The sequence below is a fragment of the Nanorana parkeri genome, unplaced genomic scaffold (assembly GCF_000935625.1).
Source record: "Nanorana parkeri isolate BGI_ZX_2015 unplaced genomic scaffold, ASM93562v1 scaffold2840, whole genome shotgun sequence".
NCBI lineage: Eukaryota > Metazoa > Chordata > Amphibia > Anura > Dicroglossidae > Nanorana > Nanorana parkeri.
Genome location: NW_017309108.1, coordinates 24,577 through 44,353, shown reverse-complemented (window position 1 = coordinate 44,353; position 19,777 = coordinate 24,577). Strand labels below are relative to the sequence as shown.

Here is a 19,777-nt window from a genome sequence, read left to right as displayed (position 1 = left end):
TCAAAAAGCATTTCTTTTGCCTTAAAACCTGAGAGTTTGGGATCAGAAACAGCTCACTGATCAAGATGGTTTGTGAGTGACAGTTAAAGCTTTAGATCAACTCATACAAAAAGTATGGAGGTGGGCAGCGATAATAACATATAACAAGTCAGTCTCTGATGTGCAGTTAATTGTTCAGTACAAGACAACCTAATTTGCTTAACAATACATGTCTTACAAAGTATTTCTTTCTGCGCTTTTGTATTGCTTGAAAACAAAATGGTATAAGCTGATACTCCCCTCTATTTCAGGAATAAGAGACATGGTCCAGTGCTTCTCTTGTGGAGGTTGCTTAGAAATTTGGGAAGACGACGATGAGCCCTGGAAAGAACATGCAAAGTGGTTTCCTGAGTGAGTTTATGCAGTTTAAATTTAAGTGACAGTAAACCTAGAAGTTAAATCTTAAAAATGCATTCAAGTACCATAACTATAACCAAAAAGGTATCTTATTTGTGCATCACTCGGGTGTAGATCCTCCAATTATCTCTGTATTGGTGCTGACACTGTCCTTTCTTCTAGAGGGTGGCTACTTTTGTTCCCCATTGTCCCTGTGTATGTTGTAAAGTAGCCACTGCTCCAAGCTCGCTCCCATGATGGACTACCATCCATCAATACAAATGATTCAAATAATCATGACATCATAGTCCATCACGGGAGCGAGCTTGGAGTGGTGGCTACTTTACAACACAGGGACCATGGGGAACAGAAGGAGCCACTCTCCAGTAGGGAAGGACCAGCGCCAATTCAGAAATGATTTGAGGATCTACAGCTGAGTGATGCACAAACAAGATAAATTTTTAGTAATAGTTCAGGTACTTGATTGCATTTTTAAGATTTAAATCCAGAGTTTAGCATCACTTTAATTTTGTTGTCACTGGGTTATTTAAAAAATGGAGTCAGAAATTCAAATTGAATACACAATGTCTACAACTAATAAATCCACATTTTTTTTTTTAAAGGTGTACATTTGTGAAGAGCAAAATATCTCAAGAAGACATTCAGCAATATATTCAAAATGAGCTGAGATATAATGGAATGATGGTAACTATTTGATGTTGAAAGCATTGTTTTCACAGAATTGTAATATGTGCTTAATTTACAGTCATTTTACCACTCTTCTGTAAATTTAGAGTGCTAGAATTATTGAGGACATACAGGTACAGCCCAATGTTATACCTGGAAACCTTGAGGTTAAATCTGGGCTGTGATGATGGTCCCTTAGCACAGTCAGAATTACTTGGGGCCTCCATCGGCTTTATTTAAAAGCAAATTTTTTTCTTGTGATATTTGTGCCAATTTATAGACAGCTTTTTTTCACTAGGCGAAAATACGGAAAATTGTATACTTACCTATCGGTAATTTTCCTTTCCTGACGCCAATACATGGCAGCATACAATGGGTATGGCTCCGCCCCCCAGCCAATCACAGGACCAGTTATACTATAAATTAAAGCCCGCCTCCCAAGGCCACCATTCTCGTAACAAGTACTCAATGCGAAAGCCATTGTCACTGCTGATGTAAATTCATTCAGGAACTACCATGCCCCTTATTGCCAACCAAAAGGTCCGCGTGTGTTCTTACGCCAAGTGTAGACTGCCCTGGCAAGTAAGTGCCCTTACTGGCCTATGGGTGCGCCAGGGCAAAACTCTATAGCTGACAGCCATAGGGTTAGAGGGGGAACTTGTGGATGCAGCTGCTTGACTGGGCTAGTGACAGTTCATGAAGTATATCACTCTGTTTAAGGCTTCAGACCTGTACCTTTCTGCCTCTTTATTCCCTGCTGCCCCCTGCAGGGGGAACCCGGCACAGCATCCTGCCAGGTGATTGCAGGCCAAGCGCTGCTTAAAGGTTGTACCATCCTTGTGATCCAATCCGCTAGCTGCATTCCAATAGCAGGATCTTGCATGTGTAGCAGCTTTATCACAGCTTGAAGAGGACTTTTCATCCCAAATTGAGCATCTTCCTGTCTTTGGGAAGCAGTACTGGAGACAATCCAGAAGTTCACTCTGAGAAGCAGTGATGGCAAAGGGCTGGAGAGAGTTACAATCCATTAACCCCTGCATATGCACTCTGAGGAACAGTGCTGCCAATAGGCCTGAAAAGATTTACAATTCATTAGGCCCATGCATTTGCACACTCACTTTTATCTTCATACATACCTGACCCTCACCTTATAGAATGTAGCTGGTCTCTTGGGGAAGGAGGTCATGCCATTTGGTAATTGAACATATGATCCAACCTTTGCTATCACAGAGAAACTGAACATAATGATGTGATTAAACAGCACCTGTCAGAACCTGCTAGACACTAACAGCCATGCTTAAAACCTAGAAGCCACATACTTATGTGCTCATGGTTATAGCACAACAGGCTCTTGTCACTAACACAATGCTCTATACAGACCATGAAAAAGATTACTGAATAACAGGCAGAATAGGCCTGAAATGAAGCACCAATTCCATAAGTTACATTTTAAACACTAACAACGCTGGGGAACCACTGGTGACAGCAAAATACTCACACGAAAGGCACCTTAGCCATACCCATTGTATGCTGCCATGGATTGGCGTCAGGAAACATACTTTAGTACTTTACTATTTTTTAATCTAGGCATTGCTGTGATGCACCCATTCTCATAATCTCATGATCTAAGAACCCCATTTCTTGATGCAGGAAAGTTATTACAAGACACATCCTCTGCAGGCTGCTTGCTTATTTTCCTCATACAGAAAGCCTGATGTGAAGTGTCTGCATTGAGAGTTTTCTTAGAGCTACCAGATTCAAACCTGCCTTGGCAGCTTGAATGTTATTGGTAATACATTAAGCAGACAAAGGAGAAGGTATAGAGCACACACTTTAGGAAGTGCCTTGCCATTCAACATCCCATTCAATGGCTGCTGCAGGGAATTAGAGAGAAGTCAAATTAACGTGATTAGAGTGAACCTTCTTTCTCGAAATAGATGCAGTGTTTCCTGGCTGGTACAAGAAGGTGAAAAACTTGTATCGTATTGTCCAGCAGAAGTCATGTCATGTAACAGGTGCATTCTGGGACATACAAACTTCACTGTTCCCCATCTCCTGGCCTGGGTAAAAAGAAGGGGAGCACATAGCCCTCCACTTTACACTGTAAGCTGGGAAGTGATAGAACCCTGGCTACAGAATAGTTTTGATCTAATATGGTATTAGACCTCAGAGTACAATATCATTATAGGTATATCAGTGGAAAGAAGAGGAAATTCAGCATATGACGGAGAATAAAAAGATGGATTTATACAGTTAAAGAAGGTGTGCATCATGTGCAAAGGTTTCTCACATACGTTTCTTGCGTTGGACAGATTCTCTTCAAATGAGCACTAAACCTAAAACAGTGTCCGTTACTATTTATGTCGCATGGAGATGCCGAGCAGCAGGGTTCTGGGACTGTCTTTCTAAGCAGTCATTCCAGTGTATACTTATTGTAGACTTATAGACATTACAAAAATCATAAGTTGTATGAAAAAAACACATTAAGGGGGTTTCCCTTGGTTGTTCATTAGTTATTTTTTATATTGTAAGCTTGTTAGGGAACCAGACAGAAACTAGAGTAAAGGTTAAAAATAAAAGGAGCTTACTGAAAATAACAATGAACAAAAATAGCAAAAAACAATACAGGAAATCCAGGACATTGTCAATGCCAAGCCAGAGGTCAGATGCCAAAGTGGGTAGTCAGCCGAACCAGGTCAGCGAACACTGAGAGAAGAATGAAAGGAAACCACAACTGGAGTCAGGAACCAGGAGATCAGTCAGCCAGAGCCAGGGTCAAACAAAGAGAACAGAGACAACAGCAGAGCACTTTGTAGATATTGACCCACGCAAGGATAGAGACTAAATGGACCAGATGATATCTAAAACACAAGAAAGAAACATTGGGTTTTTAAAGTGTCCAAACCATACATCATGTCCATCAGACACACGTAATCTTGCATAAAAATGTATTGATTAAAAATAACATGATTTAGAAACTTGGTTACATCAAAATGTTACAATAGCACATTAAAACCAAACGACCTCCTTATGGTACCCACATATGCGTATACGTTATACTCGTATATCTGTTTCTCCTTAATTGTCCTTTAAATATATTTTTTGGTCATTTATCATATAATCCACTGTGGGCCCAATCTTCGACACGTTTCACAACTGTTTGTGCTTTATCAGGAAGGTTGGAGGTAATCTAAAATATTGTATCAAAAGTGAATCTAAATATAATAAGTTCCATAACAGACATCATAATAATAATAATTGCAGATAGAGACAATTCAGAACCTATTTCATGCTCACAGAAATGACTGGATCCTTACTCACAAGAGCTTTTTCACAATCACCAAACAGGTGAGGAGTTTGCAGTTATCCGGGATAACAGGACTGAAAAATAAAAAAGTTTTAAAAATTCAATTTTTAAATGTTATTTTTTTAATTAATTATGATTTATTATTTAATAAATGGACCAGCTGATGGTTAAATAGTGAACTGGTGTTACATCATAACTCTGAGACAGGAATTTGTCAAGAGTTTGCCAGAGTTGCAGAATGATTGTGTAGCACCCTGTAGGAAAGAGTGCTATTAAATGTAGTATTTTCAGATTGTAAGCAGTCTGATGCTAATTTGTGGTTTATGTTAATTTGGTTTCCCCTAAACAATCTGTCATCCTTTGCATCTGTCTGCTGCTGCGTGTACCCTGGTCACAGAACAGAGCAACCAATGAGAGATTGCTATGAGTAGGTATCCCTCTCCAGCCAATAACTGTGAGGCTAATGGCCTGTGGTGCATGCTGGGAGAGGAGATAAATACTTGGGGTGGACCAATGTGAGCTCTCTCTTCCTCCCCCCGGGCCCTGCCTGTGGGGAAACTGCTATGGATTGCCTGAGATGGCTAGGCCTGAAGTGTGAGGACTAGCTGTGTGCTTACACTGGAGCCTGTGGCTGGAGGCAGGGGCGGAACTACCTAACTATGGGGCCCGCGCCAGAAGGGGGCTCGGTCGGGAGCAGGAGGGAGATTTAGGGGTCCTTAATTTCTGTGTGGCCGCAAGTCAAACACTGCACCGCCGCACGGAACCTGAGGACACTCACCTGCAATCCTCTCCCCTGTCACAGTCACCGTGCAGAGTCGGGGAGGGCGGAGTTATCTCCTGCCTGTGTTCGTCTGGAGAAGCAGTGCAGTAGGTGTGTGATCTTCACTGCTGCTGGGGCTGCTGACAGGTTAGGGGGGTCGAGGGGGACAGGGACTGAAGTCTCGGTTCTCCTTAGATCCATAGAGCTGCAGGAGCCATTAACACTGGCCGCTGCTCATTCATATGCTAATTACCGGATTTGCATATTAATGAGCTGTGGTTTGCATATGCAAATCATGCTGTGTCTCATTAATATGCAAATCGCCCTTCCCACTCCAAGGCCACTGAATGAGGGGGGTGGGACAGGGGGGAGTCAGGTCCTAAAGTTGTAGAATAGAGAAAGCAGAGTTTCGGCTTTGTTCACACCATATACAGTGCGTTCCGGTGCGGCTAGCTGCTGGAATGTACTGTATCGCATAGTAAACTCACCTGTGCGTGCTGGGGCGGGAAGGGGTGTGGTAGTGCATTGAAGTCAATGGCACCGCTGCCAGGCCCCCTGCCCGGGGGAAAAAATGGTGCATGCACCAGAACATCGGGGGGAGTTTGCTATGCCATACAGTGCGTTCCAGCAGCTAAACGCACTGGAACGCATTGTATATGATGTGAACAAGACCTTAGAATTGGCCGGTGGAAGAAAGGTGAGATGCTGTGCACCCACACTGCCCACTCTGTGTACCCGCCCACTGTCACCCTCTCTGTGCACCCACCTACGCTTCCACGCACTCTGTGCACCTACTCACACTGCCACCCACTCACACTGCCACCCACTCTGTGCACCCACTCACACTGCCACCCACTCTTTGCACACACACACACACTGTCATCCACTCTGTGCACCCACCCACACTGCCACCCACTCTGTTCACCCACCCACACTGCCACCCACTCTGTGTACCCACCCACACTGTCACCCACTCTGTCTACCCACCCACACTGTCACCCACTCTGTGTACCCACCCACACCGCCACCCACTTTGTGCATTCACCCATAATGCCCATCAATTCTGTGCACCCACACCTCCCATCCACTCTGCATCCACACTTCTCATACTGTGCACCCACACTGCCAACACTGCACCCACTTTGTAACCCCACTTTTCCCAGCTTCACTGGTGTAACTGTTTTTTTTTAGTTGTATTTAGACTGCCACACCAAAGAAATGAGGGAAAGTGCGTTATATTGCACTGTGTAATCCTTCTGTGGTGTGCCACTGTAATTATAACTTTAAATAACATTGCCACAGCAGTGAAGCCGGGGAAAGTGGGGCTACAAATGATAAACCCCAGTGGTATTTTAAGTTATAATTATAACCCCCCTTGTGTAATTGTAAATCCCATTTCCCAGCTTTATTGGTGGCACTGTTAAAGAATTAGGCCTCGTTACACAGTACGTTCTGGCATTCCTGCAGCAGAAACATACAGATTCTTGTGACAGGAATGTCAGGTGTCCCACTTAGATGTGGCTGCTGTACCCACTGAAGTTAATGACCAGGTGACAGCGGCCATATCTGTAAGCGGCAGTCCGCACGTAATGTGCGTGATATGATTAAATGCAGTTTTGAATAGATCACTGTCTCTGGACGCACGTATCCTGCGTTCATGGACAGTGATCTAGTGCAAACTGCATTTATTCGTATTATATAATAATAATATATGCTGTAGCTCAAGCACCAGATGGGGGTGCGGATTGGGGGGCCCTCTACAAATTTTTGCTATGGGGCCCTGTGATTTCTAGTTATGCCCCTGGCTGGTGGCCCAGTGACTCTTACAGATGAAAAGGATTAACGCGACTAGTAACGTCTACCTCAAGTATTGCTGTGTCAGGTACTTTACCTGCTGTGCATGGAAACAGTAACCACACTCTGCAATGTAATGGAGTCTATATCTGCCTGAATGATCCTAACCCTCCTCCTCTCTCCCTGAAGTTCAACAATAAAGGTTCTTAGCATCATATCTACAGTCTGCACACCGCTTTAATGATCCCCACAAAGGGCAGTAAGTGCTGATGTGAGTGAAAAAGATGTGAGGCAAAGTGAGTGAAATTATCTCTAGACAAGAAGATTTCGGAGTTGCTGTAGCCCATAGCTTTCAAGGTGTGCTGGTGTGCTGTGGATCCATTATAGAGGTTTGCTACAGAGGAAATACAGGGAGACCCGTTAGTTCTTTTACTGTAGATCACACCTTTGGAGCCAACGGTAGTGTTATCCTGCACTGGGGTTTTAACTGACCGAGAAAGGGGGACGCTACATTGATGTTTACGTATTAAAAGGGCGTCAAAGAGGAACAAACAGTGTTAGACACACTGCAAACAAGCCATGCTGCAGCCAACTGAAGGAGGAAGGGTAAGAAACCCTGGGAAATCTGTCACGGGCAGGGACCTCCTAGCCTTCTTATTGGTAATTGTATTGTAACTGTAACTGTAATTATATTGTAACTTCCTTATATTGTAAAGCTCTGTGCAAACTTTTGGCGCTATATAAATCCTGAAAACTAATAATAATAATAATCATAATAATCTGATAAATCCATGTGAATATCTAACACAGTGAACTTGAACTTGCTCATGCTGCTACTTTCAGGTTTAGGTGTAGGACCCATTGGTCTCATTGGAATATCCCTTGCATCCCTTTCAGATGTGAGGCAGCACTGCAGTAATTGGTGGAGAATTCCATAAGATGTTGTGGTGCCAGATGTCTAGATGGAGCTGTGAGCAATGATCATTCTCTACCAACTCAGCAAATTTCACTGGAGATGATTGGTAGAACTTTAAAGTAGCCCTCTCAGCACTGGAACACTTGATTATAAAACATACCTGCAAAAAGAAGGGTGCACATGCTTTCCTTTCGGGAGGCTAATTTCTTGAAAAGCCACCACTTCACGGCTTACTGTCCTAATAAGATATTAACAAACTTCTGAATGTATTAATCATAAGCTCCCCTACTACTCGCTGTGGTTTCTCATGCTGGCATACACGTCACTACAGGGTGTACAAGCCAGTTGAATTAACAACAACAGGTGGGAGGGTAAACAGGCATTCCATCCATCTGACCAGTCAAATACTTGCAGAGGTGAGCAGTGAAGTGATAACTTTTCAAGAAACGGGCCATTGGAAGGTAAGTATATGCGTTATTTTTGCAGGTGCAACAGGGTCACTTTAACCAAGGGATTCTGTAAATATGTGCAAGCAAATTTGTATTCCTTATCTCTCTAAACTTTGCGTTTGTATGGTTAGAGCTCTTCTTTTTATTGTGTCTTATTATTGATATATAGATTTTGGTTATACAACTGCATGCACTTTTCATTGTAATGTTTTTATTATCTCCCTAAATTGAAGAAAAGTAACCAGCACTCCATAGTCACTATGTTACCCTGAGGAAGATACCCTGTGTGGTCCTGAAACATTGGGACTATGTATTTCATGTAATGCATTGTGAAGAAATCCAAGTGAGTTATTTCACACTTATGGAGTACTGGTAACCTCTCTTCAATTTATGGTTTCTCTGCATGGCACAATTCGTTGACACTACAAACACTACTTCTTAGTTTTGGTCCTAATGGCTGTAAGGAGTGTGGCATAGAACACTGATCATTTTATATTATCTCCATTATCCACACTTCTATGTATCTCTTACATTGTACAATGCCATGGAAGATGATGACCTTATAACAATGATTAGTATTAATAGTAATCACCATGATCACTTTTTAAATTTCTCTTAATTATATAAATTCCAACTGTTTATACTCCAGCAATAATTCATCATCATTTCATAGTATTCTCAAAAATATTATGCATTTTTTAGGTAGAAACATTCACGGATTTTCTGGACCACAAAACGCTATCATTACCAAGTAAGTTGGGCAGGTAAACATAATTTGCCAGTTTGTGTTAAAGTTTATGGCAAGTCGAAAAATTTTTCGTATAGTTTTGGAAAGAGCGGGGGAAGATGCAAACATCATTACTATCATTACTTAGATTTCCCCTTAATCTCTGTCCTGCTGTTTCACCAAACAGTAAGTAGGGGGAAATCTGTATCAGGAAAACAGGCAGAAATAAAAAAAATCTTCCAAGGGTGATAGGGTACACACGTGGTGGATCTGTCCATTTGCTTCTTCCTTTTGGTCTAAGGTTTTTAGGCTAATAAAAATGTTGTTTAATTAAAACATTCCTAAAACCCCCCTGCACAGCACTTTTGCATGGCACAGTGTTGGGGTTATCCAGCAATCTCTAATGCATTATATCCTGCTGGTATCCTTCTCAATTGAATATCGCCTTCAGCTGGAAAAAACTATTTATTCCCTACTCAATGGTCAAAAAAAGGGTTGATACTACTATCATGTACATACCTTATGATGCTCAGGAAGGGGGGGGACATAATTGCCTGATCTAGACCCTTCACTGTAGGTCGTCAGATTTACCGGCAAACTATTCCACCAAACTTCTTCTATTCTCTTCTTTCTTCTAGCCTCAATTCTCAATTTGGTACTCCTCTTCACAACCTTTTCTTCCTGCTCTACATTTTTCCTTGCTTTGTTGATCTCTTTTCATAACTCACCTTAGTACTGCCTTTATACCTGAACACCTGTTGTACACATTTAGCTGTTAGGGTCTGTTAGGCCATACTTATTTAATCAGTTTAGTCTTGAGGATAGATACTCTCATTTATTAATTAATTTCTTGTGTATTTTAACATAGGACCTTTTTTTCCCCAGCTTTTTGATTTGATGTTTATTTTGATGATGGTAACTTTGCCATAATGTACTTATGTTATCATTGGAAAAAAATTATCCACTACTAATTCCAGATTTAGAAATATTGACCCATAGCTTTTATTGTGTTCATACTGTAAATGTAGGAGTCCTTTGGCTCAAGTTACTAGGCATTCCTTAGTTGCACTTCACCAGTTCATATTTTGTGACTGCTGTTATGCTTTATATTGGTAATATTTGTTTCTCTTGAAAATTTTATAAAAACACTGAAACCGAAATAAAAAAAAAATCGGACAGGGTGGTTCTCGTCTTCCCCTACTCTACTAAAAAAAAAAATATCACATTTTTATTTTTATCAGTGTTTGGCACACATATCAACCAAAGTGTATGCCTAGCTTCTTTTTTTTTTGGATAACGTGGGGAAGGATCAGAACCAGGTTTATAACTGTCATCTGGGACTTCATTAGAGAGATTTTCCCTCACTTACTGTCACAGTGACAATGGTTTCATCAGACAGGAACTGAGTAAAAAATCTGCAACAGGGAAGTAGACAAATACAAAGCTGACGGGTTCTTGCCTTCCCCTAGTCCACAAGAAAATCTTTTTTTTTCTGTCTGTGTTGCTGAAGAGATGTCTCCTCATTTCCTGTTTGATGAAAGCCCCGTATCCATGAACTGCTTCTTCATAGGAACATGTAGGAACAGATGAAATGAATACATTCAATAAATAATCCAAATATTTAATATGCCTTTTTTAACCCATAGGAACCACACATGGACAGGTTCTGCTTTTTGAAAACGTGACAATGTTAAAACAGCAGCTCATTGAAAAGTACACTGATGCCACTTTCCATAAAGTATCCCCATTCGGAGATTCTATTTCCATAGATCTGAACGTGCTTTTTGCCGATATCTCCATTGTGGTAAAGGACACCAGAAATCAGCCACTGAGACAACTCATTTTACCAGACATCCTGTCAGAGCTGAGGGACATCACTATGATAGAAGGAGAGGCTGGCAGTGGGAAGACGGCACTGCTCAAGAAGATTGCCATTCTCTGGGCCTCAAGGGAATGTCCTATGCTCAACAGGTTCAGCCTTGTGTTTTATATTTCACTCTCTTCCACTCAGAGGCAACAATCTATAAGTGACATCATCTGCCAGCAGCTAATTGGATCCACCGAATTTCTCACTGAAGACATATTTGGTGATATTGTAAAGCATTTCATGGAGAAGGTGTTGTTCCTTCTGGATGACTATGGCATGATGGATTCGACTCCTACAGCATTAGAGGATCTTATGCAGAAGAACCCCTGGAACCGAGTGGCATTAACAGTCACAGTGAACACTAGCAAGTCATGGAAGGTGCGACAATATGCAAGAACTAAAATGTGTATTGGAAATTTCTCCCTATACAGCACTGTTTACTTAGTAAAGAACATATTTCCACATGACATTGAATATGTCAAAGAATTTACAATGAAGCTACAGGTTTGTGAAAACTTGATCACTATTTTGCAAACCCCTCTAATGATCCTAACTCATTGTTCTTCGCGACATCAAAACCCTACCGGCAGTACATTTAGTGACATTAATCTTTTTAAAACATCCATAAAATACAGCATGCTTAAATTTCCTTCTGAGACAGAAGCGGTAATGTCACAAATGTTGTCGTGCGGAGAACTGGCCCTCAGGGGTCTTTTTCAATCACGTTTTCAGTTCACAGACAATGACTTGAGAGCAGCTGGAGTAGATAGTGACAGAGCCATAAAATATGGACTTTTGGGCAAATTCACAGCACAAAGGCTTAAGTCCATCTATAGGTTTTTTGATTCATCATTCCAGGAATTTCTTGCAGGAAAGAGGCTGAGTGAACTATTAGAATCTGAAACACCAGAAGATCTGGAGAAAGGTCTCTACTACCTTCACCAAGTAAATACTTTCCTCAAACTTATAGGGCCTTACAGCTATTTCATGAAATACGCCGGTAGCATCTCTGCCGTGGCAACAGTAAAGATGTTATCCTTCTTATTTAGCCTGTATGGCAATCCTGAGTCACTAGATTGCCATTTAGAAAACAGAGATCATTTAAAGCAACATCCAGAGCTTGAAGTGGAAGAAGAGAAGTTTATTCTGAGCCTACGCCAACAGATCGAAGTAAGTGTTTCTTCAGTGTGCATGGATCGACTGATGACATTTGCTGTTGAAGCAGCCTCTGCATGCCAGGGTCTTCCTGTGTGTGCTCCTGTGATCATACAATTTCTTGCTGGGAAAACAGCCACCTTCTCTATAAGGTCTGTGTTTAATCCTTCAAGGAGTATCCTGACTTTCATAGAAAAATTCCCAGAAAGTATTAGTGTACTGAAATCTTTTGATTTTATCATGTATAACTTAGGTGAACAATTCAGACAACTAGATGTCTCAGAATTTAAAGGATTCGCAGCATATGGAGCTCCTACAGTGGAAAGCGACTATTCATCTACTTATCTGTGTTTCCATGAACGAAAAAGCCAGATTGATAGGAAGATGGGTGTCCTGAATCAATTTTTTTCACTTTACCCCCAAAGAATTGAAATTAATGATGCAATTATTCGTCCTTTTTTGGTGCTTGGGGGGCAAAAAGTGCCTACGTTCAGGTTGATAGCAAACGATATCAACAGTGACAACTTTTCTTCAGATGAATTTCAGAAGCTCTTTGTTCTTTTCTCAATGTCTAATCATATTGAGCTAATTCTGAAAAACTGTGGAGATTTTGTAAAGCACATTGGCCCGGCAATTGAGCAGTTATTGCGTTCTATTAAGGTACTGAGCTTTAATAACACATATCTGACTGCAGAAGAACAAGATTTGGTACTTGAGATGTCTTCTCTGAAATCCTTGGAGATTGGAAACTCTCTCAGTTCTTTTTATCCCGGTATGGCTGTCCTTCACTCTTCTATTCATGATTACTATTGCAAACCTGCATACACATCCAGTGTCTGTATAATTAGTGCAGTCAGGTTGCATTTACAATTAAGGATATTTTAATGTACTAGTGTACTGCAGCCTTGCTTAAAACTACCTGTGCCAGAAGCATGATGGAGATCCAGACCGCTTTTTGACAGCACAGAAATTAGGATCTCCAGCAGTCCAACATGCCCTCTGCACAGTGCTCCAATTAACAACGCCCATAGTCCCAGAGGATGAGGGACTGTTGGAAAGACTTCTTCTTACTTTCTGTTCTGTAAAGATAGGAAGTGAAATTAGACACAAAACAACTGGTTTTATCCATTCCCTATTCTATCCAAAATGTTTAAAAAACTTTTGGCTTTAGATATACTTTATTTAGAGCATAGGAAGTCCATCACTGTCTTCTTAAATATACTGCAAGTCCAGTTGACATTACTCCACTAGAACAGTGTATTATACATAGAATATGGATGGACAATCCATCTTATTTATTTTCACTACTCTACTGTCCCAACCCAACTGTAGATCAGTGTATCTAAAATTATCAGTTGGGACTCAGGTTGGGTCATGGGCATGTTTAGGATGGGCCACCAGTTGCCAAATCAGCAGATCATTGACAGCACAAACACATATTGGGGGCTAGAGTGCATACAAGGTGGGGGGCAAAGGCAATTACCCAGACCAGAGTGTGAGGCAAAGACTCGCCACTAGTTAGAAATGCCTTCTACTAAAAGAAAATACAGTGAGGATTTTTTCTCTCTTGCATTACTAAGACTTACAGAAATGCAGCAGAGTGCATACAATGTGTTCTTTGTGGGGATTTCTGTGTAATGAACGTCTTAAATGTAGCAAGCAAAAAAGGCATTTTTATTAAAACACTAAAAGCATGACAAAAACACAAAAAAGTATTTAATGGCAAGGCAAGACAGCTTTGGGCTTGTTCACACCAGTTACAGTGCGTTCCAGAGTGGTTAGCTGCTGAAACGCACTGTATCGCATCCTGGCCGCCTCCCTGCGTTCTGGAGAGGCAGGGAGTGTGGCAGTGCGTTCAAGTCAATGGCACCGCAGCCATGCCCCTCTGACAGGTTGTATTAATCCTGTCAGAAGCTGTATACAGTGCGCACCTGTTTAAATAGTAACAGGTGCGCGCTGTATCACTTCTGTTAGCGTCAGAGAGAGGAGGCTGAGCTCATCGATAAATTCGATTGATTATATATTTTTTTCTCTTAATGGCAGATGAGGCTCTGCCTCACAAGTTTGGGGGCAGCATTTTTTTGCCGCCCCTATGGAAATTGCCACCCAAGGTAAAATGCCTACTTTGCCTTGTGGTAGATACGCCTCTTTGTGTGTGTTTGTTTGTTTTTTAATTATACGTCTGTTGTTATTTGCCTTTGTATGGCTTTAATTAAATTTTGAGAAAAATTATTCTCTTCTTAGATCCTAGTATGGTAGCAATTTTTTATTTTGGTCTTCTAAATAAAAAAGTATTATTATTATTAATATTATTATTATTTTATGCATTTTCAGAGATACTAATTCGTGGCATTCACAAATTTCCTGAATTGACTGAAGTATTTATTGACCTTCCTGAAAACCCAGAAGTTTTGGATCATTTACCAGATGAATTTCAAAGACTGCACAAAATGAAAAAGATTGTTTTTCTGTCTAATAATTCTGAAATCCAACCCACAAGGTTTGGTAAGTGTTTATAGATAATACATGACTATCAGACACATTCGCTATACATTAATATTTGTATACTCCTTTGGCAAAAGGAGGGGAGGTAAAATAGGGATTTTAGGTTTAAAAGCCTTATTTGTAGGTTGTCCAAGATGCAGCAAATGTATGGAACAGAGTGTTAAATGTGATAAAATGAAGAGGAGTGCATGTGGCAGAGAGAGGGGTGCAGAGCCGGGTGCATGTGGCAGAGAGAGGGAGCCACTGCATCTGCGGCCAGGGGCTTCATTTAGCGGGGGTCGGTGACGGCGCCCCCCCTCCGTCCTGCGCCCGGGGCAAGCGCCCCCCCAACCCCCCCGGTTGTTACGCCACTGCTGAGTTGTGGGTGACACTGAAGGTGTGCTGAGATAGGTAGGAGGTGAACCTGGAAAGAGCAGAGTCTTGGAGGCCAAGGGAGTGGAGTTTTGGGGGTCAACTGCATTGAAGGCAGCAGAAAGGTTTGAGTTTTAGGAGAGTAGTTTCTGTCTAGTGTTGCTGGCAAAAGTCAGACTGTAAGTCTCCATTCACGCCTAGGCGTCAGTGTTTCTGTGAGGTTTTTATGTGCATTTTATGTGCGTTTTCCCTTTTGCAGTTTTGAACATTTTTGCACATGTTTGACGCACATACACAAAGACACACATTTTATTGAGCAGATTGAAATGCATTGCGACGAATGAGCAAACCTGTGCACAAACGCGTAAAAACGTGGACAGAAATGTACAAAACGCTTGTGTCTCACGTTTTAATGCGCTTCTATTGAAGTCTATGCAGCCATGCACACTGTAATCTGCCCGAAAAAAAGCTCATGTACCTTTTCCAGCATTTGAGGTTTTAAAGCTTGTGACAAAACTCTCAGGTGTGAACAAGGGCCATAGAAATGAATAGGATTTCTTGTGTTGTGGGTTTTGTCACGCATAGCTTTAAGCGTCAAAACGCCCACGTGTGAACAGGGACTAAGGGATTGAGAAGGTTGTTGTCAGTAAGGTGGTTAATAAAAAGGTTATAAACTAAGCGTTCTAGAAATTGGAGGTAAGGGGGGGCAAGAATATGGGTTAGTTATTCAGATTCAGACTGGTGGGGTCCAGCAAGGGGGGGTGGAGTGACCAGTGGATGTTTTAGAGGAAGAGAGAATGAGGATGTGGGTTAGAGAGCATAGAAAAGAGCAGGACAGTGACCGGGGAAGTTGTGAGGGAACAGTGTCGAGGGTGCAGGTGGTTAAGTGGTCATCAGAAAAAAGTTTAGCAACCCCCTCTGTGGTAACATGGTCAAACGAAGAAAGTATTAAAATGTGGTGGTAGACATGGTATGTTAGATAGAGGATATGTCTAGACAATGGACAACTCATCAGGAATTGTATCATCTTGTTTTTGAAATGATTGACAATCTCCAGGGACATGAATGAGAAAGTGGATGGAGGCAGTGATGAACAAAGTAACAAGTTGAAGGTAGAAAAGAGTTGATGAGCACTGGAAGAGAGGGTTGTGTAGTGTTAAAGTAGGACTATGAGGTGAGTGATTTAAACTCATCCTCATAGTTAGAGCCGACATGTGACCTTGAAACGAGACAGCCAGGGGAGAGTGTGCGAGGAGAGGCAGCCAGGAGAGAGAGAGGAGAGACAGCCAGGGGAGAGCACAAGGAGTGACAGCCAGTAAAGACAGCCAGGGTGATAAGCAAGGGGAGACAGCCAGACGAATGAAAGTGAGGAATGACAGTCAGGGAAGAGAGCAAGGAGAAACAGCCAGGAGAGAGCGCGAGAAGAGACAGCCAGTGGAGAGAGACAAGGGACAGCCAGGATAGGGAGATAATGAGGAGAGATAGCGCTGAAAAGGAGAGAGGAGAGACAGCCAAGAGAGAGAGTGAGGAGAGACAACCAGGAGAGAGAGTGAGGAGAGAAAAAGGAGAGAGTGAGGAGAGGGAATGAGGAGAGACAGCCAGGTGAGACAGCCAGGAGGATGAGCAAGGAGAGACAGTCAGGGGGAAGCAAAGAGAGACAGCCAGGAGAGAGAGGAGAGATATCCAGGAGAGAGATTCCGGAGAGACAGCAGGGGAGAGAGCGAGGAGAGACGGCCAGGAGAGAGAGTGAGGAGAGATAGCGAGAAGCGACATCTTGTGTTCCTGATTCATGGCCATATAATGCAGAACTCGGTAAATGGGCCAAAGCACAAAGTGTCTGAAATTGTTTGCTGAGATTCATGTTTTTTTTGGCATGAGGGACATTAAAGGTGATATAAAAAAAACAACACTCACAATGTTTCCTCCCCCCACAATCCTGGCTCTGAGTGTATAAATGTAGCATTGCACATGCAGTAAATTGTATTGTATGTTTAGGATGGAGAGAGAGAGATTCGAAATGTTATACGAACCTTCAGAGCCCAGTCACACCCATAGTGTGCACAAAGCGCGGCTACATACGAGCAGGGCAGTGGCGGACCTAAGGAACAAAGGGCCCTGGTGCAAGATTTTTTCTGTCTGATAATGTCCTGCTGGCTGGTGTCAATTCACACAGCTGGAGGAAGCAGGGGAGGGGGAGAAGCTGTGAAAAAGAAAATAAACTCACCGAGCAATCAGACGCGCCGCTGGTCTCCCTCTGCAATGTCAGGCAACAGCTGCTCGCTGGGTCCTCATGCCTGAAGCCCCACGGCTGCCCTATTAGCTGCCAATGTTGTGTTCGCCGCCCGGCCTGCTTGTCACTGCGCGATGTCCCCTCACCACCACTCAGTGGGCCTCCCACACAGCCGTTGGCCCCGGGGAGGCGGCACCGGCCGCACTGCCGGTAGTTCCGTCCCTGGAGCAGGGCCAGTGGACCCTGTGGTTGCTGCTGTCCACCTGACCTCGTAACATCTTTTGTTGGGGTTTCAGCTGGCCTGAAACATAGACACAGCATATACAGGACTCAAAATCGGAACTGTCCATGTGAATCCCAGGCAGGTGGAAACCCTACCACCAGCGCAGTAATTAAAAACACGGCGCCTGCTGTTGCGGTCTCGGTATTGCACTCAGAGTGATTACAGTGTGCCTAGGCACACCCAGTGTGCCTAGTGTGCCTAGGCACACCCAGCACACAGTGTGCCTAGGCACACCCAGCACACCCCGTGCGCATGCCTATGATAGTGAGTATTTCAGAGGAGAGGAATTTCAGAGGAGAGGAATTCACACTTCCTTGAATTTTTCAAGGAAGTTTGAATCCTCAGAGAAACTGGAGAAAAAGACAAATACAGCAAGTTTTAAAAGAGGAGAAGGATATAGAAGGAGGTGTAGAAAGAACGTGAACTTTTGGGGAGGGATTTAATTCCACCTCCTTTTTGTTCACTGAATCTGGGTGAATGAGTCCAGTAGTGGCCATGAAAGAGGGCAGCTGGAGAGGCTTTTGCATGTCCGTTATTCATTTATGCACAGCATATAAAGGATTTAGATGGATGTTTAAAAGAGTAGAGAAGAGATGATGATTATGACATGATAGTCGTTGTTTAATATGTTTTTATTGTTATTTTCACAAAAAATACATTTATACATAGTACATCCAATATTATACTTCAAATTATCTTTTGTATGGCAATAAATATTTAAGACACTCTATTAAAACATCCACTCCGTTTCTGTCATCCATCACTTGCCTTCACTACCCCCCAACTTCAACCACCCCTATCACACTCTCTTCTCTCATTCAAAAAAATAAACACCTCTAGTGATTATAAACAACCAAAACCTTTAATCCATTTCTCCCCATCTATTTCCTTTAATATATACCCTCTATTCTTATTATTGTGTACTCCTCAAGTGTATAATTGAGATGTCTATAAAAAACTAATATACCCCCCTTTATTTGATGTTAACTTTATACCTTACCCCATCCACCACCTCCCTCTAAGTCTTGTGTTCATCACTCTTGCTGTGGCGAAAACAAGAAAAAAATAAAATAAAATATACACAAATCTTTGTTACTAAACCCTATATATCCTACCTTCCAACCCTTTTTACTTTCCTAGAAAAAAAAATAACCCAGTGTCCTAACTCCTTCTCCCCTTCCTCACCTTCTCCCCTCCCTCCAGAAGACAATCTTAATTCCTTCCTATCTCACCACTCACACAGGTCATATGCTATATTATCCAATAATAAGTACCCATATAGTCAATTATGTATCCTTCTAGAAGTTATTTATTTTCTATTTGGCCATGCATACATTACAAGTTCCACTTTTCTTAAGTTTCTCTGCTTTATCCTTCTTTTAACGCTTTCCCCAATTCCTCTGATTGTCTATAAAATTCCCATTTCTCCCAAATCTTTTTATATCTACCGTTCCTATCTACATCCCTTGCACTTAATTCCTCCATATATCTTATTTCCTCCATTTATGTTCAACCAACTCTCTAATGTAGGTGGGACCGTTGATTTCCATGCCCGTGATATGCCTATTCTAGATGCAATCAGCATGAATCTTAGGATGTCATTTTTTATCTTTTTTATGGGGCCAGGAGCAATGTTAATAATGCAATTAAGGGATCCTTTCCAATATTTGTTACCTCCATAGAGCGATATATTTCAAATACTGACTCCCAGTATGGTTGTAATCTAGGGCAACTCCACCAGATATGCAAATATGTTCCCTCCTCTATACTACACCTCCAGCATCTGTCGGACATTTCAGAGTTTATTTATTTGATACCCTCTGGGCACCTGTACCATCTAGAGCAGGGGTGCCCATTAGGTAGATCAGAATCTACCAGTAGATCGCAAAGCGAACACTGGTAGATCGCAATCGGCTCACTGACCTGTGTCCAGTCCTCCCGCGGTGCTCGTGAGGCTGAATGTGTCAGACACCGCAGATGGGAAGGAGAGAGGAGAGGAGACTTGGGAAGCTGCTGCAGTGGAGGTAAGAAAAGACAGACAGGAGAGAGACAGCAGAGAAAGTGAGAGGAGAGACAGCAGAGAGGGAGAGAGAGAGAAGAGACAGGAGATAGAAATAGGGGAGAGAGAGAGGGCCGGTTCACACCACAAAGTCTGCGTTCCAGAGTGTTCGGCCTCTAGAACGCATTGGAACGCAAGCCGGCCGGATCCCTGCGTTAAGGAGCGGGAGGGGGCGTGGCGGCACATTGAAGTCAATAGCACCACAGCCATGCCCCCCGCCCTCAGTGTGATATGCCTGCATTCCTGATTGCACTGGGGGCGTGGCTTCAGTGCCATTGACTTTAATGCACTGCCACGCCCCCTCCTGCCCCT

The 19,777-nt window shown here is 42.4% G+C and overlaps 1 protein-coding gene across 1 annotated transcript in view; it reads left to right on the top strand.

Moving 5' to 3' along the window:
• The window catches only part of LOC108802395 (baculoviral IAP repeat-containing protein 1-like), a 45,640-nt gene that overhangs the window by 11,846 nt on the left and 14,017 nt on the right, over positions 1-19,777 (top strand). The window contains exons 3-6 of the mRNA XM_018574255.1: positions 291-390; positions 999-1,080; positions 8,991-9,039; positions 10,662-12,809. Coding sequence (XP_018429757.1) covers positions 291-390; positions 999-1,080; positions 8,991-9,039; positions 10,662-12,809 — 2,379 coding nt within the window. The remainder of the gene's footprint in view (positions 1-290; positions 391-998; positions 1,081-8,990; positions 9,040-10,661; positions 12,810-19,777) is intronic.